At 36.8% G+C, this 23,155-nt stretch overlaps 2 protein-coding genes across 4 annotated transcripts in view; one reads left to right on the top strand and one right to left on the bottom strand.

Moving 5' to 3' along the window:
- Positions 1-1,779: 1,779 nt before the first annotated feature.
- LOC110102139 (uncharacterized mitochondrial protein AtMg00810-like) lies at positions 1,780-2,955 on the bottom strand. The gene has a single exon (XM_020830325.1). It carries the CDS (start codon positions 2,953-2,955, stop codon positions 1,780-1,782), a length of 1,176 nt encoding a protein of 391 aa, XP_020685984.1.
- Positions 2,956-7,596: 4,641 nt separating this feature from the next.
- The window catches only part of LOC110102039 (phosphatidylserine decarboxylase proenzyme 1, mitochondrial), a 36,574-nt gene continuing 21,015 nt past the window's right edge, over positions 7,597-23,155 (top strand). Inside the window, exons 1-5 of one of the 3 annotated variants that reach the window (XM_028694191.1) lie at positions 7,699-7,839; positions 7,943-8,079; positions 8,164-8,252; positions 16,756-16,809; positions 16,925-16,990. In XM_028694191.1, the coding sequence (XP_028550024.1) occupies positions 8,037-8,079; positions 8,164-8,252; positions 16,756-16,809; positions 16,925-16,990 (252 nt within the window). In that variant the 5' untranslated portion in view covers positions 7,699-7,839; positions 7,943-8,036. Of the gene's footprint in view, positions 7,840-7,942; positions 8,080-8,163; positions 8,253-16,755; positions 16,810-16,924; positions 16,991-23,155 lie in introns of all 3 variants that reach the window. The other 2 variants (XM_020830195.2, XM_028694192.1) reach the window with 2 other exon arrangements.

Consider the following 23,155-nt stretch of genomic DNA (forward strand, 5'->3'; position numbering starts at 1 on the left):
CCACCCATTAGTCGCCACCATCTTTAAATTTTACATTATATTCATTTTACTTCAATCAAATAAAAAAATTATTCACCTAAATTTACTTTACACTCATCCAATAATGTCCAAAGTATTCCTTTTATGTCGCATTCCTTTACATTGCATTTTCCTTTTTAAGCCAACCAAATATCCCCTTAGAAATTTTGTTTTGAGCATATTCTCTCTCAAATTAACATTGAAATGTTGATGACAAAATTTTTTAAAGTTGGAGAGATTGTAACAACATGATAATTAGGAAAATAATTTTAAAATACTTTTTAAAAATTTTGTCATAACTGGAGTGCAAAGGCGCTATGGCGATCTGCTTGAGAGCACAACGGCGCCTGGAATTGATGTAGCATTAATGCAAGCTTTGTTCTACAATATTTCTAGATTCAACAGGCAGCATAGCAACGCTGGATCAGAACACCAGGGTGCTAAATACTTTTTTTTTTAAAAAAAAATTAGAACTAGAGCAAGTATATTGAATCTTCTGTCTTGCATTAAAGGAAATGATAAGTTTTGGTTACTTGCTGAGCTTATGTGATTTTTATATAAATTTAGGTAAAGATAAGGAGACTACATCATGAAGCTACATAGTTATGATCATTCTGATTCTGTTTTAAGTTATCTGATTTATGTGTATTCTTTTGTAGTCGATACTGGCTATTGTATATGTTATTTTGAACTTTAAAACAATATATAAATATTGAGTGTAGTAATGTAATTATGCTTCTCGATGTTTATACTTTTTTTAAAATGCAATCAATCAGCTCTAGTTATTAATGACCTAGTTATAAATAAATATTAGCTGTTAATTTAAAATAATAATGACTAAAGGAAAAAGAGATCAAATTATTCCACTTTAGGTCTTGGTGGTGTTACACCGTAGTCGAGCGACAGTAATTAAAAGGACCGTAGTTGGTGGGATGGGGTTGGAAGGATCGTAATAGGGCAATGGTGATCTGAGGACTGTAGTAAGGTGACATAGGTCGATGGGATCGTATTTGGGCATCAGTGGTTGATGGGACCATAGTTAGGTGACGGTGGTTGATGGTGATATAGTTGAGCGACAGTAGTTGAATGAACCATATTTGGTGAGGGACGAAGGTTGAAAAGATCATAGTCATAGTTGGTGGGTGACGAGGGGGTGAGGGTTGGAAAGATTGTAGTTGGACGACAGAGGTCCAAGGATCGTAGTTGACAACATGATGGTGGTCGGAGATCTTAGTTGGGTGATGGTGGTCCAAGAACCATAGTCCGATGAAGGAAGTTAATAGGATCATGTTGGGCGGAGGTTCTCAGAAGAACTGTTGTCAATATGTGATAGTGGTCAGAAGGATCATAGTTAGCGATGGTGGTATGAGGGTTGTAGTTAGATACAATGATGGTGAGGGTTTGTGATAGTGGTTCTCGGGCGGAGCTCAGAGACTCTTCAAGCTTCAAAGCTCTTTTGAATCTCTAGCCCCATGTCCAAGCCTCCCAGTCCCAATGATCCCCTTCATACAAGGAGATGAGGTTTATTTATAAATTTTTGAGAGTGACTTGTGTAGAAATGTAGAAAAGAAGAACATAGACAAGAAAGGAATTCTTGCCAGAGAACAGAGATAAAGAATGTAAAAGTAATCTTATTTAATGAATAGTAAAACTCAGATACAAACGCCTATTAATAGGCAAGATAACAGCTACTAACAAAAGCTAACAAATAGAATGCTGACAGCTGTACAAATACAGTCGGCTCAAAGAAATATATACAGCTTATTCTAATACGCCCCCGAAAATTGATGGGTCTTGACAGACCGTCAATTTGGTTCTGAGTTGATGAAACCGCGGTGTTGATAGAGATTTGGTAAGTATGTCCGCAGTTTGATCGAGGGTGCTTATCGGATGTAGCCTGATATTGTTTTGCTGAATTTGATCTCTTAGAATTTTTTGATCAATTTCTATATGCTTTGTACGAGAGTGGAATATAGGATTATTGGCGAGTGCTATCGCCGACATGTTGTCGCAGTATAGGTCCGTCGGGTAGTTTTGAGAGATCCCGAAATCATTAAGCAATCTTCGCAGCCATATGATATCCACCGTCAAAGCCGCGAGCGCCCTATATTCTGACTCTGTGGAAGATCGAGATATCGTTCGTTGCTTTTTAACTGTCCAAGAGATTAATGTGTCGCCTAAGAAGGAACAATATCCTGATGTAGATCTTCGTGTTATTGGATCGCCGGCCCAATCCGCATCTGAAAAAGATTTTAAATTCAAGTTAGTTTTGGTAATAGGTAACCCGAAATTTAACGTACCTTTGATGTATTGAAGAAGTCGTTTGAGCATGTAAATGTTGGAGGGTTGTGGATCATGCATGTGTTGCGATAGCATATTGACGCTGAATGCAATGTTCGGCCTTGTAAGCGTAAGGTACTGTAGCGAACCGGTGATACGACGATATAGAGCTGGATCGGCGAGAAATGGTTCGACGTTAAAAGTAGAGGGATTTTTTGTACATGAAGGATTGGCAAGCGGATTGCATCTGGTAAGATCAGCCAACGTGAGTATAGAGAAGGCATATTTAGATTGAGAAAGAAAATAAGCGTTACTCAGTTTCTGAATGTGAATTCCCAAAAATTTGGTTGCAAGCCCGAGATGCTTCATAGAAAATTCGTTGCTGAGTTTGTTGAGAATGCTTTGTATGATATCTTTGTTGCTTCCAGTGATGAGAATATCGTCTACGTATATGAGCAAAAAGATTTTGGCTGAATCTTGCTGATAGATCATTAGAGAAGGATCCGCCTGACTATGACAAAAACCAAGTGAGACAAGAAAAGATGTAAATGTGTTATACCATTGTCTTGGAGCATGTTTAAGGCCATAGATAGCCTTATGAAGGTGGCAGACATAATCCGGATGAAGAGTATCTTCGAAGCCCTTAGGTTGTGTCATTTAGACGATTTCTATTAAGGTTCCGTGCAAGAAGACATTTGCGACATCTAGTTGTTGTACTGGCCAATCATTATAAAGAGCAACGACTAAAAGAACACGAATCGTAGGAAGTTTAGCAACCGGGCTAAATGTTTCTGTATAGTCTATGCCGAATTCTTGATTGTTGCCTTGCGCAACTAATCTTGCCTTGTGTTTAGCCACGGATCCATCAGTATGGAGCTTGGTACGATACGTCCATCGTGATCCAAGAATGGAGGCGTCTTGCGGTGCTTTGACTAGTGTCCACGTGCCTTGCTTTTGAAGAGCAAGAAATTCGCTTGCCATGGCTTGGCGCCACTCAGGAGACTTGATGGCTTCTGTATAGGATGAGGGAGTAGAGGGAAGAGTGCTGGACGTGTGAGTGTGTATGAGATTCAGCCGCTGAGGAGCCTTAATGCTTCCAGTTTTGCTTCGGGTAACCATAGGATGAGTAGACAGAGGAGTAGTGTCAGGGATAAAAGCCGTCGTAAGAGAAGGAGAGGGAATATTTGATAATATGGTAGCTGGAGTAGTATTTTGAACGGGAACAGGAATAGAATTGTGAATATGAATAGAAGGAAGCATATGGTTGTATTTGGGTTTAGAGTTTGGATTGCTTTGAGAGCTTAGAGAAGCAGGAGTTAATAATGACGGACAAGGATTGATAGAAACAGAGGAAGAGCTAAGGGATTGTTTGGAGAAAGGAAACTCATTCTCATTAAAGATAACGTGTCGTGACATAGTAATTTTGTTAGTTGAGAGGTCAAGATACTTATATCCTTTGTAATAATCAGAGTAACCTAAGAAAACACAAGATTTTGATTTCAGTTGGAGTTTGTGATTAGAATGATTTTGAATGAGCGGAAAACACTCACAACCAAAAATTTTTAGATGACTGTAGTCGGGTTTGAGGTTGTGGAGGATTTCTATGGGTGCCCGATTCTTGATAGACAAAGAAGGTAATATGTTAATTAAATAAACAGACGTGATCACAGCATCGGGCCAGTAGTTATAAGGAACAGAGGCCGTAAGAAGAAGAGTCCGGGTAGTTTCAATTATGTGACGGTGTTTACGCTCTGCCAAGCCGTTCTGTTCAGGGGTATACGGGCAGGATAATTGATGAACGATACCATTGGTACGGAGGTAGTTGGTGAAAGTGTTGTTAACAAATTCAGAGCCTCCGTCCGTCCTCAGTATTTTAATATTATGATTTGTGTGTTTTTCAATGTAAGTTTTAAAATTAACAAAAGTATTGAAAACATCGGATTTGTATTGTAAAGGAAAGATCCAGGTATACCGAGAGAAGTCGTCGACGAATATCACATAGAATCTGTATCCTTGAGACGAAGGAACGGGTGCGGGACCCCAGACGTCTGCGTGTATCATGGCGAGAGGCATGGTTTGAAGATGTTGAGAGAGTTCAAACGGTTGTTTGTGGCATTTAGCAGCATTACAAAAAGAACATTGCAAAAAAATTTTGTTTATTGCTAATTGCGGATTACATTTAGAAATGAAATCTAAAACACGAGTATGAGGGTGGCCAAGCCTATGATGCTAGTAATTCAGATTATTGGTAGCCGCTGAAAGAGCATGTTGAGGGCCGGGAGTAGAGGATGCAGGAAGCGAGTAGAGACCTCCTTCACAGGGTCCTTGAAGAATAACTTTGTGACTCTTCAAATCCTTAAGTGTGAAACCAGAAGGATCAAAGATGATAGAAATATTGTTATCTTTTGTTAGCTCAGAAATAGAAAGCAAATTAAATTTAAGAGAAGAGAATGAAAAATCTTGGTAAGAAGTAGCTTACGAGTTGGGGTCGGAAGAATACCGGCCCCAGAATTGGCTATGTTTACTGCACTTCCGTCACTAATGGTAATGTTTTCTTGGCCTTGATATGGTTGCGAGATAGCAAGATTATCAAGAGAGTTTGTTAAGTGCGACGAGGCGCCCGAGTCCAAGTACCAGCTAGTAGGAGCAGCCTCTGAGTTTGCGATAAGTGCAGTATTACCTGTTCTTGAAGAAGGAACATACTGAGTGTTAAGTCTATGCCAGCAAGATTGAGCAGTGTGCCCTTTCTTGTAGCATATTTGACACACCAGAGATGCCTTGGAAGAAGTTCTTGGTGGATTTGCCGGAGTGGAGGGAGGTCGACCTCGGGAATGCTTATCACGTCCTCGATTAGTAAACAATGCCGTCGTCGGATCAGGCACAAGAAGAGCTCTAGCTGCATCGGAAGGTAGATTTATCTCCTCACTTAAGAGAAGGGGATACATCTGATCAAGACTCAACGGAGTTTGCATAGTGCGGATCGCAGTTTTGAACGACTGGTAAGACTGCGGAAGACCGTTGAGAATATGGTGGATGCGTCTTCGGCATCTACAGAAGCGCCCGCTGCAGCTATTTGATCGACTATAATTTTGACTTCAGAGAGATATTGTGTCATGGATTGGTTCTTGAGAGAAACTTGATGCAGAGCATTTCGGAGTTGGATGATTTTGAACCGATTGGTTGCCTGGAAACGATTTTCCAAGGCAGACCACAACTCAGCGGTGGAGTCTAATGATATAACGTAAGGTAAAACTGCAGATGAGATAGTGGAGCAGATGGACACCGATAGATTCTGATCGTGAAGAAGCCATTGGGTGTGAAGGGGATTGATGGATTTCGTGCCATCACTGTTCGTCAAAAACTGAGGAGGAGACGAAAAATCAGGATCCAAGAAATGCAAGAAGCCATTGGCACGAAGAATTTTCTGGATCTGGGATTTCCAGATCGCATAGTTTTCAGGTTGGAGCGGGGTAGTGACGAAATTGCGAACATTGGAGACGACGAATTTCAGAGTGGTGGAGATTTGAGTTTCGTCGGAATGCGGAGGAGCGGAATGATCTGCCGTCTGAGAAGAAGAGGAGGCCATGAGTTCAGGATCGAAAATCCTTTCCTGATACCATTTAGAAATGTAGAAAAGAAGAACAGAGACAAGAAATGAATTCTTGCCAGAGAACAGAGATAAAGAACGTAAAAGTAATCTTATTCAATGAATAGTAAAACTCAGATACAGACGCCTATTAATAGGCAAGATAACAGCTACTAACAAAAGCTAACAAATAGAATGCTGACAGCTGTACAAATACAGTCGGCTCAAAGAAATATATACAGCTTATTCTAATAACTTGCTCCTCAAATATGGAGAAGATCCATGACAAATTCGGAGTGCTCCATCAAACAAACCATATTGATTCCCTTACTAATGGAGCATTTTTCAAAGCATTTAAGTGTTTTAATGAAGACATAATTAAACAATGTTGGGCTCATTGGATTCACTTCGTTGAGTTGCTCGATTAGACTATAAACATGTCATATTTAGATATCATTTGATCATCCAATTAATATTATGAAGCTTTCACGTATGTATCGAGTCATTGCTTTGGCTCATTTGGGCTTAAATTGGATCGATTTCGGTGTTGCTAGGTTTGTCTCATTTAAACGTACAATTTGACTATAAGTTCATTGATTAAATCGTAATTCAAATAGTCCCTAATTTTATTTTGAAAATTTCTATTTGAGATATGTCTCAAAATTTGTGGTTGATGCACTATTTTTTTATTATATATCAATTTCCCTATATGCATACAAATCAAAATCTTCATCATATCATATCAGCTCCCACAAACTTTAAATAACAAATCATTTACTACCCCCTCACTTTTTTTTGAGTATGTAATGTTCCGATGTTGGACTCGAATGGGATCGTTGTCCATTATTTATTATTATTTTGCTAATATTAAATTCCTAAATATAAATTTAATGTGCGTAATTTAATTGTAAAATATGTAAAATAGCTTTTAAACATGATTAACAACTATTTAGCTATAGATCACCATAGCCTAGGGGTACAACTGAGTCAAGCCGACTCGTGAGTTGGCTCGTGTTCGACTCCGTAACAGGCTCGATGAATCGAGCTTGAACACGATTTCGAGCTCAACAGCTTATTGATCTTGAGCACAAAAAACCCTCCATTCGACTAGCGAGCTCGCCGAGTAGCTCGTGGAATGCATTGCCGGCGGGAGAATGAAATCGCGGGCTTAGCCGGGCGCTAACAACTGACACAGGAAAATAAAATTGCCACTGTCAACGACAACGTGGACGCTGGTGACAATGCAAACAAACCTTGACAATGGACATTGGAAAATGAAATCACATACTATGACAAAGACTCGTACGCTAACGACAAGGCATATGAGCTGCTCTAATTGCTGCTTGATGGGCAGCTCGACCAGCTAGTTTTCCCCTGTCGAGTCAAGGTCGACTCAAGTTCAACCTTGAACTCGGTATTTGCCAATCGAGCTTGAGCTCTATATTTGATAGTCGAGCTCTCAAACTAACTCTTCAATTTTGCACCCCTACCATAGGGCAAATTATTGCGTCAGGTGACCGAACGCAGAGATGCGTTCGGTCTCTCTCTGTCTACAGTAACCTGCGCTTTATTGCTACAGTAAAGCGCAGATTACTGTAGACAGAGAAAGACCGAACGCATCTCTGTGTCAGGTGTCCTGATGCAATAATTTACCCTACCATAGCCCCTTCTTCTTGAATAAAACGGCGTGCTCGACCGAGGTAAATCCCCAAACCGGCTCGGCATCCTGCGAGCAGCATAAATATGCTTCTGCTCCTTAAGAGCGGCGGAGTTTTAAAAGTAATCTCGAACTGGGATGAAGCCATATAGGGTTTCGCCAAGATGGTATCTTTTTTCCCACTCTTTCTTCCGAGGTCACAGGAGTCGGTCTTACCATCTTCGCGTTGACAATTTAGCCAGGAAACTCCATTCGGCTCGGTCCTCCGTTAGCGGCGGAGGAAATGGAAACGGCGAAGGTCACTTCCTCTGACGTATTACATGATTTTTTTTATGTTTGATACCCTGAAATTATCCTCTTCTCTTTTCACGTTCTTTATTCGGCATTCTTTTTCTGCTTAGGATCTTAGAGGTCGAAAGTTTTTTGACTTAGGGTGTAAGGTGGATTACTTGAATTTGGGATTAGGGCGTGGTTCTGGTATTTGTTTAGTCGGAAATGCCTGCTGGTTCTTTTCACAGGGGACGAATCATTGTATCAGGTTACGCTGTTAGTGCTCGTAATAAGCCATTGCATTGCCATTATATTGGGCGGCCTGGGATGATGATTTCTGTTGTGTGTGCAGGGAGCTTTTTCCTGGTACCTGGTGCTACGGTAGCAACTCTTCTTATGCTTGGTTTTCTTCATGCTCGCCGCCTCTATGAAGACAAGAAGGCATGCTAAGTTTAATATCATGATATTGAACTATTTTATGTTTCATTAGTTCTCCTAGCCTATGAAGATTCTCTTGAAGAAATTGATTTGTTATCATAATGAAAAAGGTGAAAAAGATGATGCTTGTATCAATTTTGATTTTTAGTGAAATGATTCATGGCACATGGGTGCAATCATCAATAGAAAAATGAATAAGAGTTCTTGTGTCACTCATTGAAAAATTGACACGTTTGTATTTTTTTGGTCCTCAAACATCACAATGAAATTAATTGAATAATGAGAGAAACATAATTTTGAGAACAATAAAGGCTAGGTGGTCAAGACATATGTGTTAAAGTTATTTTTTTTATTGGGTGGTTGAGTAGTTGTTTGCTCCACGAGCAACACTCTTCTAGTCCTACTCTACCAAGTCTTCTGATAGGAAACACTTGTAGATCTCAAGTATTTTCTATCAATCTTCGGAAAATAGCGTGAATTATCCACAAAAATCCACACAAAACCCGAAAAACAGTAGATAAATTGTATTATTTTATGAAATGGAAATGGAAAATACTAAGGTACAATTGAATCTCTATTCGAGAGGAGGATCTATCTCTCCCAAATCTCTAGAAGCAGCTAGAGCCCAAAAGAAAACCTAAATCTAAGAGATCTCAAATTTAAGCCAAATTCAAGATGCCCTAACCCTAGGAAAGCCAACTATTTAATGCATACAATCCAAAAGGAAATATCTAAACAACACCTACATTCAAATTTCCCTCCTAATTCCCTAAAAAAAACCTTCCAATATTGCTCCCTTGGACCTCGCGACATCTATGGCTTGTACAGGAGGTAGAATCTCCGCCTTTGTTTCGTCCCTAAGCCGGTCACGCATGGACCGGTTGGACTGGTCTAACATCTTCCGCCTGCAATTTGATCATCCATTTACCTATGGGGTCTCTCCCTCAACAATCCTCATTCAGACTCCTTTGATGCTGACAAAGGAAAACAAAGGAAAAGTGTTGTGAAGAAAAAGTTGACGATTGAAGAAAATGGATAGGATAACCCAACTTGATAGATATTGATGGGTGAAGCAAACGATATACATTAAGAGCATCCATCTACACTTTAGTTACTAATCTTCATTGTATTCACATATAGTGGAAAGAAGTTCCCATGGAAGATGGACTCGACTAATGCGGTTTTGAAGCTCATTTTTTCATTTCATTAGTTTCATTGAAGAAACCCTAGCTCATTCCACATTTAAAAAAAAGGGATACAATTGAATAATATGACTTACATCATTTCTATTAAAAAGTAATAGAAAATATATAGAGTAATTGAACCACAGTGATTAATAAAAAAAAACATAAAATATGGCATGAAATGAATTTGTACTTAGCTTAAGTAGCAGAATATGATAATATCATGATATTTGAACTATTTTATGTTTCATTAGTTCTCCTAGCTTAGGAACAACCTTTTTCTCGAAGAAATTGGGGGTCTTTTTGGTGGATGAGGTGGCTTTGTGATGTAAACCTCCTTGGGTCTTTTTTGTTTGGGGATTCTTTTGAATCATCATTTTCTCTCTCATGAAATTTTGGTGCTCCTTGCGATCTATTAATGATCATATTTGCTCTTTTTTGTTGTGAACTACAATTGTTATGTGATTCATTATGACCTTTTAAATGGAATAAGCCACATCATTTTGCTATTGCTATGTGATTTCTTTCGGCAATTGGTTTTCTTTTGGCAATTGGTTTCCTTTTGGCAATTGGTTTGGGATAAGGTAACCTACTCTTTTTTTTGTTTTTAATATTTTAAATTCTAGGAGGTTTTTTATTATATGTATTTTAGTTTGATGCTTATTAAAGATATTTTATTTCTGTTTTCATAAATTTATAGTTGAATTTATTTATCTCCAACTTTCTTCTAATGCAATTAAGGATTGATAATTCTCGAGGGAACTTATCTACTTGTAGATGTGTGAGGTTTGAATTTTACTATTTTTGATCTCTTACCTTATTTTTTTTGGGATTTCAATGTCTACTTATTGGGTTGCTCTTATAAGTTAGTTTTAATTGTTTTAAACTATTAAATTATTATTTTGTTACATATTCCTTCGTATTTTCAATTTTCATTTTAAGGAACAAATATTTGTCTTAGTTGAAAGTTTTTGAATTGTAAAGTTTATGTGTTTGTTTGATTCTGTGCATTTTGTTGTACATTGGCATTATGAAATCATAGGACTTAAGATTTGTTGCATCATATATAGCATTAGAACTTGATGTTTCATTTTAATGTTTATTAGTAAAAAATAATAATTGTCCAATTCACAAACTACCAAAATGGCACAACTTGAATAAAATTGGTTGCATTTTGATTCTAGTCAAATTCATAGATGAAATTTAGAACTATATGCTTATATTTTATATAAGGTATAATTGAAGAGAATTTTCCCTTATGGTAGGAAGTAGGTCGTTCTTTCGTTCAACTAATACTTAATGTTGGGGTGTATACATATAAGATAACACATATATTATTCTTTTTTTAGAAGTATGGGGAGAGAGAATGATTGAAGTAGTTATTGGCATTATTAGTTTTGACTCTTAATTTCAACAACAGATTGATTTTTTATTATATTGAAAAGGTGAAAAAGAGGATGCTTGTATCGATTTTGATTTTTAGTGAAAAGATTCATGACACATGAGTGCAATCAGCAATAGAAAAATGAATAAGAGTTATTGTGTCACTCATTGAAAAATTGAAATGTTTGTATTTTTCTGGTTCTCAATCATTACAATGAAATTCTTTGAATAATGAGAGAAACATAATTTTTAGAACAATAAAGGCTGAGTGATCAAGACGAATATGTTGAAGTTAATTTTGTTTATTGTATTTAATGGCTTTTGAGAGAAGAGATAATGCTGACGGTTGTATGTAGTTGTTTTTTTTTACCATTCTTATCTTTAGCAAGCCTAATCATCATGCTCATACCTGCAATTGATGAAAGATGTAATATGAAGGATAAATGCCGTTGGATTTGGATTGTTTAGTTAGCTTATGAGTGGATAATATGTTAGTAAATAATTTAGGTACACGGTTAGAGCATGAGAAATTTGTTTATAAGAATATTTCATTTATTGCCCATGATGTTCAAGGATCCATCATCTATGATTATTTTCTTATTGCTAGGACAAGGGTAATATGAAATAAGTTTGAAAGACCAATTGATCATATGATTGTAGGTTATGAATAAATAGTCCAATAATTGGAAATGGGCATCTCTAAGACTTTAAAGACATTAAAAGAGGAGGTAATATGTGATAATAATGGAGGACAATTGATGGGGAAGGTTTATCAGAGACGTTGTTGCAGGACATATATGAAAATTTGATTTTGATAAGAATTTTACACGCTTATTGAGTAAGAGCTAATTAATCAAAGCTTTATGATGATTCAAACAATGAAATATAACCAAAGAGTGGTAAACACAAACTTAGACCAAGTTACTCGCGAAAAGTAAAAACCCCATAATAATGAATTACTCTTGATGTTGCACACGAGATGGGTTTCAACAAGAAATCCCTGATCTAACAATAAGAGTGGTGCTATGAAAGATCTCTCAAACAATTCCTACTAAATACTAAGCTTTTAGCGGAGCTTGACAAGATTTTGCATGAATCAAATAAAACCACAATCGAGGATCAACGAAGGAGGTAAGAGAGAAGGAAAGAGTTCACCCTTTGCTAAGATTCAACCTTCTCGCAAACTTGGACAGCAGTTGGTGGCGTTTTGACGGCTCAGACAGTAACAAATCCACGCTCGAACCTTTGGACAGCAAATAGCCAACCTGGGCCTGCGATTTCGGACAGTTCCGGGCAGCAACGGTCGCTCCCAGAGGGGTTGGACAGCAGTGAACTGCTGCGGGAATCTCTGGACAGTAGATGGGTGGTCTTGAGAAGATCCTGGACAGCAGTTTGGCACTTGGAAAAAGCTGGGAAGCAACTGGGAACTTGTAGACAGCAGCACGTAATGGTGGGAATCCTGTTTTTGCACTCAAAGACTTTCAACAGCCATCCAAACAGCAATCTGGGCGGCGGGATAGTAGTCTGCTGAGTAGGAGGGGTCTTGGACATCCACCAGGAATCTCCCAAAGAGAAGGGATGCGGAGGAAGAGGCTTGGGAAAGGAACGGCTAAGGCTGCAGGAAAGCTATGTAATTCTTTTCCACAACTCTCAATAAGGAATGACTATGCTAAATCCAAATCCAATAAGAATTTAATTGGATTCAAATTAAGGAGTTGATTGGGGATCACTAATGGGAAGAATTAAAGAGGAAGGAGGAGGGGGAAGGGAACGGGCCAACCAAGGGAAAAGGAAAGGGGGATTGGCTTGAATAAATAGTGGGTCCCAATGTATTAATTAATGCCTCTAATCAAATCTGAATTTTAATTCAGATTTAATTGAAATTGGAAAACTTTCATAATAGGATTTGAATAATAGGAAAGTATTTGAATTTCAAAGTTAATTGAATCCAAATAAAGGTTCTTTCCTAAATGTCATTGAGTTATTTTAGGAAGGCTATTAATTAGACAATTTGAATTTCAAATTTGAAATTCAAATTGAAGATCACGGTGGCCGGTGGCTAGGGTAGGTTTATGAGGGTGATGATGGGTGGTTGGGAGCCGGAGGGTGGGGCGGTGGTTGGAGGATTTCGACGGCTGTGGGAGAGGGAAAAGGTCGGCGGGTGGTGGGAAAGTGAAAAAAATTTATGGCTAGGGTGAGGGTGGCCGGCGTTAGAGAAGTAGAGAGGGGCGGACGGGTATGGAGAGGAGGAAGAAGAGATTGATCGAAAAGAACGATAAAACAAACCACGAACCTGGCCATCTCCAAGGTTGGTGGGTGATCTGTTTTCCCTCCCCTAGGGAATTCTCTCCAAAGCTCTCAAGCTCTCACACAAACTCATGATTGCATGAATTTTCATTAGCATTCATTCATTACCCTCTAAGGAGAAGAGGGAGGCTTTAAATAGCCAAATACATGAAGGGAAATAACAAAGACACTATTGCTCATAGGGCATACATAAGACAAAACCTTCAGGTGAGGGTAGAAATGGAAAAATAACAATAACAAATCAAATACATAAAATAGATTAAAATAAGTAGGCACGATCGTAGCTGTAGATCTCTGATGTCCTCATCAGACGTGGCCGCCGATCTGCGGCCACGATCGAGTCATTTTATTTTTGATTTGTTTCATGTATTTTTTTAATTATGTTGTTGTATTATATTTGCTTTATTTAGTTCCCGTTGTACCCTTTTATTAAGGGATGTCGTATGTAAGCCCTAGGGGCATCGTCGTCCTTTATGTTTGAGTCATTGTAAGAGGCTATTTATAGCCCCATTATTCTTCTTTGCAAGTTAATGAATGAATGAATGAATGATTGATTAAAAATATTTCTTCCACTTGCATGAGTTCTTGTGAGAGCTTGAGAATTCTGAGAGAGATCCCTAGGAGAGGGAGAATTGTGCATCACCCACCAACCTAAACGAGTCGGGTTCGTGGTTCTATTTTCGTATCTCTTCTTTTCTCCTTCGACCACCGCCGCCACATCCTACCCACGGTTTCTCCCATCCCAAGCCTTTTCCCTTCTCTCCACTACCACCACATAAGTTCTTCTACATTGGTTAAACACAACCCTCTCCACTCCTTGCTCACCTGACCCCTTCCCCCACACCCCCACCCACAGTTTCCACCCAAACCGCCAGCCCTAGCCCCATAGCCGCCGGCCCCATGACTTCTCACCTCATCCTTGGGTTTCCTAATTTGGTTGGATTTAATTTGGGATCAATTTGAAATTCAAATCAACTAAATTTGAATTTCAAAATTTTTTCCTAATTTATCACATCCATTTTAGGAAAGTTCTTAATTTAAATTTATTTGAAATTCAAATTCAAATTGGATTTGATTAATCCCTTTCCTAATTCATAAACTCAAATTAAGAAGCCTCAATCTCTCCCATTAATTGCTCCCCTTAGCCCTTAATGCCGCCGGCCCCTATAGGGGAGATTTAGGATTTATTTCCTAAAACCCCTCTAGCCCCTCTTGGAAACAATTCTAAATCTCATCCCCACCTCCTTAGCCGAAATCCCCTAAGCCCCCCTATTTAATTTATTTCCAAAAGGGAATCTCCCCTTTTTGGAATTAAATTAAATCCCTCCTCACCCTTGCCGCCGCCCCTCCCCTCTCTCATCCTCTTTTGGAATTGTTTCAAATTTCAAATCCCTTCCTAGCCAAAATCTGAAATTAATTTCAGATTTTTAAGCTCTTCCCTCTCTCAAGTCTAAAACAAACTCCCTATTCTCCCTCCTCCCTTGGTCGACCACTTTCCATCATCTCCACTTCAAGAGAAACTTCTTTCTCTTCAACGAAGTTCATGATTACTAGCAACCTTGGAAGAAATCATCATCTAGCATTCATGAATAGCCGATCCCGATACTGACTACGGACTTGCTTACGACGAACAAGGCTTCGTGCACATTCTCCATTCAACCTTCTTTGACGTCAACCTGAGGATCGACCATACGGTTGAGGACTACATAGAACGCATCTTGGACACCTTGGTTGAAGCTATTGAAGAGCAACTAGAGATCGTCGAGTGGAGGATTGCAACCAATCCGTGACAAAAGGTTTTCTAATTTTCCTTTTCCTGTACTTCTTAAGTCTAATCCATTCATGTGATTTGATTGTAGTCATGAAGGTTGCGTTTTCCCGATTCTGCTAAGCTTAGTAGATGTAGGGTTTGAGTGCATTCACTTGCTTCTAATCTGATTGTTAGACTAGGGATTTTCATTGAAATCTACTACTTTGCATGGTACTGTTTTTCCTATGATATTTTGTTGATTCAAATCTCTTTACATGCAACTTAGCCTAAACGAAAGTGACTGCTCTTATGTTTTGATTCATCGTTTTATTTGCTAATAGTTCTGATTGTTATCTCTCTGTTCAATAAGTTGTGCAAACTCTTAATAAAACCATTGCAAGCATTGTAGTCCTACATCAACAAGCATCTGTCGTAGATATTTTTTAGGTGCTCATTATAAATTTTTTGTATTTCTGTGTTAGGTAAATGTCATAATTTTCTTGTTTCCTTTTAGAACTTGCTAACAAATCGTGGCCATTTCTAGGTAATTATATTCATTAATCCAATATGTTGAATGTATGTTTTGCTGCTCTCCTATTGAATTTAAATTGCATTCCATAACCCCAAGAGAACCCGAGACCAAGTGAATCTTTTTATTTTTTGTTGTTCATGGAGAGGGAAACTATGGTTCTATTCAAAAGAAAAAAACAAAGAAAAGGAAAAAAAAAATGCAACAATGCAGTGATGATGCAACAATGTGAATAGTTTGTAGCAATTTAGCCATGAGTATTGCTGCAATGGGAAATGTTTGTTGTAATGTAGTGATGAAGGTTGTAGTTATAGAAAAATCATAAAAAGGAAGGGAGTTCAACAAGGAACCCCAATATTGTGGTAATGTAATAGTGAATGCTACAATCATGGAAATACTTGGAAGAGTAAAAGCTTAGGGCTCTCATGCAGTCATACTATGACAAGAATTGTTGAGATTTAGTTGGGTGTATTTCATTTCAATTTTTCATATTTTACAAATCTTACGAAAGCATTTAATGAGAAAAAAAAAGAAATAAGGGAATAGAATTAATTATAAAATAATTGTAATTGTCTATGGATTTATGGGCCAATATTAAGGATCCCACAGATCAATGAGGTGGCAATGGAATAGAAAGAGAAGATTATGGAAGTCTTGGTGAATGTGGGTCCCATCTTGTAGAAATTATGTTGGTTTTTTCATAGTCTAATAATTAATTGATCTTGTTTGACTTTTATTATGAATCAATGCATTGGATTTTTCTCTCTTCAACCTCCATGTTCAAAATTCATATTCAACCCTTTTATAGACAATCACATAAATTTTATGCATAAGTGATATTAAGTGATAAAATCATGTTCATGACATCAATTGGCTTCGAGCTGATCTTGAACTAAGGCCTCAGGATCATATGACTAACAATGCTATCTATCCCTCCCTTCTTACAAACCAACTTTGACCAACAATGTTCCTTGTATGTTGTTTTTCTGCTCCCCACTCCTCACTCCCCTCTCCCCTCTCCCCTCTCCCTTCTCCCCACTCAAAACAAGAAGGGTAAGAATCCGCTTTATCTTCTTTCTCTCTCTTACATTGTGGTGGAGTAGCATGATTTTTCTTTTCTCCCGTTGATAGCAAATTCTAGAACCCATTTGGTTGGACTAGTAGTTTGGATTAATGAACAAGTTGTGGGAACTCCAGATCCTCAGGTTGATTTAGTGTGCCAATATTATTATTGTCTTTTTTTTTAAAAAAAACTTTATCTTATAATTGGTATTTAAGTTCATATACGATTGAATCTCTTCTATATTTTCTTATGTTATGTTTTCTTGTATGTTCACTTTAAGTGCATCTTAGGTTGATGATGTGAAGGAGAAAGGGATTGAACTTGAGTTTTCACCTGATGTAAAGGTATTGGTAGCTAGGATTTCTATATTCATATAATATTCGAGCTTTTTTTTATTGGTGTACGTTTAACACAAATTTTCTTTTCTTTTCAAACATTTTTGCTAACATCTCATAACAGGCTGCTTTTTTGAGGTTGTTGCCATTGCGTTCTATCTCACGCTTTTGGGGTTATCTCACAAGTTTGGTATGTGTTTTTCCCTTATTTGTTATAAAATGTACTGTATAGACTACACTTTCTACATATGTATTATTCATATGCTAGTTGATTAGTAATTTAATCATCTTATTTGTAACTACATCCCCTTTGTAGGCTTTCATAGAGTTCCCAAGGTAAATTTTACTTGATTACTATGCATGCTATGTTTTAGTCTATCATATGTTATATTGATGCAGTGCATAATCAAATTTCAAGCAACAACAAGCAATTGAGACAATGAAGGGTTGAGCTTTCATCCCTTAGTTGCATGATTGGCTTCCTTCATCACAAGACAAGTATTGATTGTCAAGATTAATTAAAGCAAGATTAAATCAAGTTTCATTAATGCATGGCCAATTATGTATCATGAGAGTTCAACATGATCTCAAATTTTGGCATCACTCACTTTTCTTAAAACTATTACCGAACCCTCTCTTATGAAATTTCATCATATGCTTATTTTTTATAGCCTCTCCTTTCTATCCTATAATGGCTAGGCCTACTTTGTAATTATGTTAAATATTGTAATCAAGGAATGGCTTATGACCTTCCTTTAATGCATAGGCTAACCACTCTTGGATTAGTTTAGTTTGTTTTCATGTTATTCTCTATATAACCAAGTGCTTTGTAATTTTAAAATAAATCATTACAGATAAATAAAATTGTTGCTCGACTTCAAGTAATTTGAATTTGTATTTGTGGCGTTATATTGTCTCTTGAATTTCTTATGTGAGAGCTTCAAAATTAATTATGATTCCTTGAAGTTTCTTTGGTGAGGACTTAAAGTTATTATTGTTCCTGGCTAGTCCTAGATCTCTTTCTATGGCCAACTTCATCATCCTTTAATGCCAAACCATCATTATCCATATAACTCCATAAATTTTCCCTCCACTATTCTCCAATTATTATAGGAAAATTATTAGATTGACAAGTGTTATAACTGGAAAGAAGATAGGTTTTTTATTACATTTTTATTTTCTCTTAATGGAGGATATTCCCACTTTATATTCTTCTTTTTGTATTCATAGTGTATGCCTATTTTTAGGAACTTGATCTCGATCATTAAAAATCAAAGAGTTTCTCTTTCAACATGATCTCAAATTTAGGTATCCTCATTGTCTTTCCTTCTCTCTCTTTAATATCCCCTAGATCCCTCATGTATCCCATGCACCTGACATGCTTGCTTATGAACTGCTCTGCTTATCCACTCCCATAGTCAACAACCCACTCGTGTGTTGCCTACTTATACTTTGGAAACGCTCTCCCACATAGTGCTCACTAACTTGCGACACATACTCGCTTGATACTTGCGGCAATCAAATACTCATCTTGGACTCATTGTACTCATTTGTGCTAGACCAAGTGCTACTTTTGTAAGCTTTACCCCGTGATGCTCTCACTTGCATGCTTGCAGTGTTAATTTCAAGCACTCACCATTGTTAGATTAAACTATAATGGCGTAAAACCTCACGCTCTTGCAACTCTAAGATTCTAGTTACCTCTAGGATTCTCTCTTTTCAACTATTGTCATATCTTCTCTTTTATCTTAATGAGTCAAAACTCTCTACAATTGATCCCAATATCAATAAAGTGATATACAATTCTAAGAATACTATAACACCCTGATTAAAAGAATGGAATGATTTACTTCAACACCATCTCTTCACTATTGATCCAATTATCTAACTGTAATAGTATGAAGAATTTCTAAAATGACGATTGCTCACTCCGGGTTCTTTCCATTACAAAATGCTCTTACGTTCGCCTCCCATTTTTAACAAATTAGTCTTAGTCGCTAGTTCTTGGGATAGTTTCGGAGTTGTGGATGTAATTGTCTTGCTGTTTGTGGCTGGGGTTGTGGCTCTCTCACTTATTTGGCCTGCTCTTATTCTAATTGTACCAATCATCCTCTTAAATGCGTATGAGGACTAAAATCAACTTTAGTTGAGCTGAGCACACGATGGATTGGATTTGGCTTGGTCATACTTAAAGTTCAGTTTTGGATGGAGCTTAAACCAAGCCTTCACATATATGTTTGAACTTCTCTTGTTTAGATTTTGCAATGATGAACCTTGGCTTGTTCCTTGTCTAAATTAATTGAATGACTACTTAAACTAGCTAATAAAAAAGCTAAAATAATGTTTGAGTTTTTGGCTTATTATATTAACAAATAATACAAGTTCAAAAAACAAGCAATTCAATAAATTTGAAATTGTATCCTATAATTTGACACCAATTAAACTAGCATAAATTAAACAAGATATTTGATAAGTCACAAACAAACACCTTTCAATCATACAATATTATAAATAAATACCAACAAACTTGTTAATTGAAATAGAGAAATAAGAACTGATTGTATCGCAAATCAATATGCAGATTTACTAGTAATATATTAATTATTTTAAAAACTTTAGGATATTTAAAAGTATTTAGTATAGACATAATATTTACATATATAAGAAATAATTATGGGAACAGGTTTACATCCCTTCAATTATTGGATTCAAAGCTCATACTGGCCTCAACCTTCTTCATGCCTCTTATCCTTTGAGGCTAAAATGGTGTGCTCATAAACTACTTGTCGATATGTCAATTGCAGGAGAGCTAAAAAGGGGAAGAATAAAAGATGGGTTTGTATGTTGCAGGCATATATTCACTTGAGTTGCGATCTTGGTGTACCCTACCTTATTCAAGCAACCTCGTCCTATTAGGAAGACTTGAAATGGTGGAACTTGCCAGTGTTGAATGAGGTGAATTGATGACATAAAAATGAAAATTTGGAAGTATCCTAGACTAATAAATAAATTTGTAGTATATTATTTATAAATAAGTAATTAAATAAATTTTATTTGACCAAAATTTAAATAAATAATATACGAGTCATTATCAATTTTAATGTTAAGCTTTTAATATTGAACATTATTAAATAGGCTTGTTCGTAGACATGCATAAACAAGTTGAACTATATTTAAGCTTGGTTCCTTTAGCATTCCAGTTTTTAAAAAGATTTAAAATTTATTAAGTATTTAATTTCAGCGAACTTAAATAAACTAGTTGGACTATGCTCAAGCATTGTTTATTTAGACTTCATGCTTTTAAAAAGAATTAATACTTGTTTGCTCATTGATTTAAATGACTTTGATCTAGTATGAATTGAGTTGAGTACAAGCTTATCATCTAATGCATGTTCACTTCCCTTCATAGTTTATTATACATCTACATCCAACCCCATTTTGCCTACTTTTTGGGCCATATCTTATGGATCTGTTACACTCTTTTAAGAAGATATGACCGACTGCTTCAATAAATGCAATCATCTGACTTAGTCTTTCATATGTTCTCTTCCTTGGGTCTTATATTTCAATGCTTCCTCACATATGGTAGGTAATTGACAATTATTTGCATCAATTATAATCAATCCTCTTAAAATTGCTATTGATGTTAATGGTTCTTCTTCTCCGATCTTTGGCGAATGACTCAATCCAGCGTGCATTTTCCTTTACCATTTATCTTGCAATTCCTCCCAAGTGCCAACCTTTTATCTTTACATTGTCTCACTAAGACACACAATTGCTCAATGACATTTTCTTTAACTTACTATATTTTTTAAAATCTTAACTCAAATAAGAGGATTTGTGAAGCTATTGAAGTTGAGGGTATATTTTATCTTTAAATTGCTGATTTAATGATGCAACCTTAGTTCTTAAACTAAGTGTGCAAATAAAACACTTCTTTTCAATAGCATATAAACAAACACCAAATGATGGAAAATTAGCATGAAACACAAGTGGGAAAATGATTAGTAAATTGTGAGAAAAAAAAAACTCATAAAATATACTACTTTCTGAACAACCACGAGTGGTTACCTCACATGCAAATCACAAAATAGGAAAAGATGCTCAAAGGAAAGGATTAACCAACGAACCACCATAGAAGTTATGATCCAACACAAGTCTATGCTTCTCCAACAAATACCAACAGAACATTGCACAACACACCTTACAACTTACAATATTTTAAAAAGAAATGTACATGTGGAAGGAAAACCGTGGAGAGAAGAAGTAGAAAGAAGATCAAGAGGAAGAATTGAGTTAGGGAGAAGACAGCTCGCTAGCTAAGAAGAAACCCTCAGGTTTATATTATTTTCACTCACCAATAATTGCTTTTAACTACATGTGGAAGAGAAACCGTGGAGAGAAGAAGTAGAAAGAAGACCAAGAGGAAGAATTGGGTTAGGGAGAAGGTAACTCGCTAGCTAGGAAGAAACCCTCAGGTTTATATTATTTTCACTCACAAAAAATTGCTTTTAACTACAAAAGAAAGATACAGGTAGAAGGGAAACTGTGGAGAGAAGTAGAAAGAAGACCGAGAGGAAGAAATAGGGGATAGGGGAAGACTAGCTCGCAAGCTAAAAAAATCCTTCAAGTTTATAAATTTTCTTTTCAAGAACTGCTTCACCACAATGAAATTCTGACACTATTTATAGGAGAAAGAGGGGGAAAGAGCATTTATTTGCTCACATAAATGTGCCTTCAAAAAATTGTTTAAAATTGCTTAATTAGGTATTGAGGCATTTTGAGGCATGAGCCTCAAAATAAAAAATTACGTTGAGTGCAAATAAATGTTAAAAGTAAATTTTTGTATAATACCCAAATAATATGTTAAAAAATGACATGTTATTTTTCTATTGAACTATGAAGTAAAACAATGATATATGAAATAAAAAATTGAACAAGACGTAAATTGGCTAGTGATAAATTGCATTAAATATAGTTGAAATACAAATATTTCATGAACAAAAAATTATTAAATATTGAAATTGCATAAAAGTATCATATAACATTAAGTTCAATTTCAAATTCTTTCTTTCTCAGTTCCCTATTCATCTACATTTAATTTCTTAAAATGGAAGAAAAGTTGACAAATGACAACAACTAGAAAATCATCTATATTGTCATCACTGAGGGGGTCTTTATTTGAGTCGTCATTATAAAAAATTGATATCTTCCCTGTCTCATCCCGTGAAGTCCAATGCCTCCTAATATGCTTCATCTTTATTTATTTCAGTCATCTTCCTCATTCATAAATATTTTTCATAAACATAGAGATGAGATTACCACTCCAAAATTTTTAGAGGTGATGGTGGTGTGCGTCTTCAAGAGATCCTTGAGGACGGCTATGACGAAGGCGACGGGTTGGAGGTTGAGGCATTTAAGAGAAAGTTGCTATGACTTGGGTGTGCATAAGCCAGAAAGTGTGATTTGTTCGGAGCTTTACTTTAGGATTTATGTAAGTTTTAAGAAAAATATATATAGGGTGAGGCGTAAGTCTCACGCTAGTGAGGCAAGGCGCCTCAAGGCGGGCCTCAACCAAGTTGAGGCACAAGCCTCATAAAAGAAACTCGAGGCGTTTTTCAGTGGAAATGTGCGAAGGCGGGCCTCAAGGCGAGCCTCATTTTGCGTAATTTTAAACAATGCTTCAAAACAAGCCAATAAGAACCACCCAAATCAGCCCAGAAGAAGAGAAGTCAAAGTATCTTACACATGAATCAACAAAGGGGAAACCGAGCAGCCAAGCCGGCAGGGAAACCAAGCAGCCAATGGAGAAATTGATTGGACGACAGGGAAACCGAACAACCAGTAGGGAAATCAAGTGGATAATAGGGAAATCAAACAGCCAACAGGGAAACCGAGTGGGCAGTAGGGAACCAAGCAGCCACCAGGAAAATTGAGTGGACAACAGGGAAAAAACTCAAGCAACCATTAATATAAGGAAAGAAATGGGCCAAGCCCAATAAGAAAAAGAAACAACCACAAATAATCACCCAATCAGTCACAAGGAGCAAGATCAACACAAGTGAAAAGGCAATGATGTGAACTAACCTAAGCGCACTGAACCCATAATGCTCATGGGTTGTTTTCCAGCATAGGGCTATAAATAGAACATTGCGTTCAATAAAAATTAAAATACATAAAATGTAAATTCATGACTACATCAATTCTCCAATGGTGGAAGAATCTCATCTTCTGATAGGATGATAGATATCAGGATGATGAAGCTACATCTCCTTAGCTTCAATCCAAGTACAATCAGTCAGGAGACATCCACTCCATTTAACCAAGAATCATTGTTGCACCGCATCTATTGTCT

The sequence above is a fragment of the Dendrobium catenatum genome, unplaced genomic scaffold (genome assembly GCF_001605985.2).
Source record: "Dendrobium catenatum unplaced genomic scaffold, ASM160598v2 fragScaff_scaffold_414, whole genome shotgun sequence".
In the NCBI taxonomy this organism is placed as follows: domain Eukaryota; kingdom Viridiplantae; phylum Streptophyta; class Magnoliopsida; order Asparagales; family Orchidaceae; genus Dendrobium; species Dendrobium catenatum.

What these genes read in the sequence shown, in the direction of transcription:
- LOC110102139 (XM_020830325.1), bottom strand. Translation starts at nt 2,955, where the DNA reads ATGACACAACCTAAGGGCTTCGAAGATACTCTTCATCCGGATTATGTC.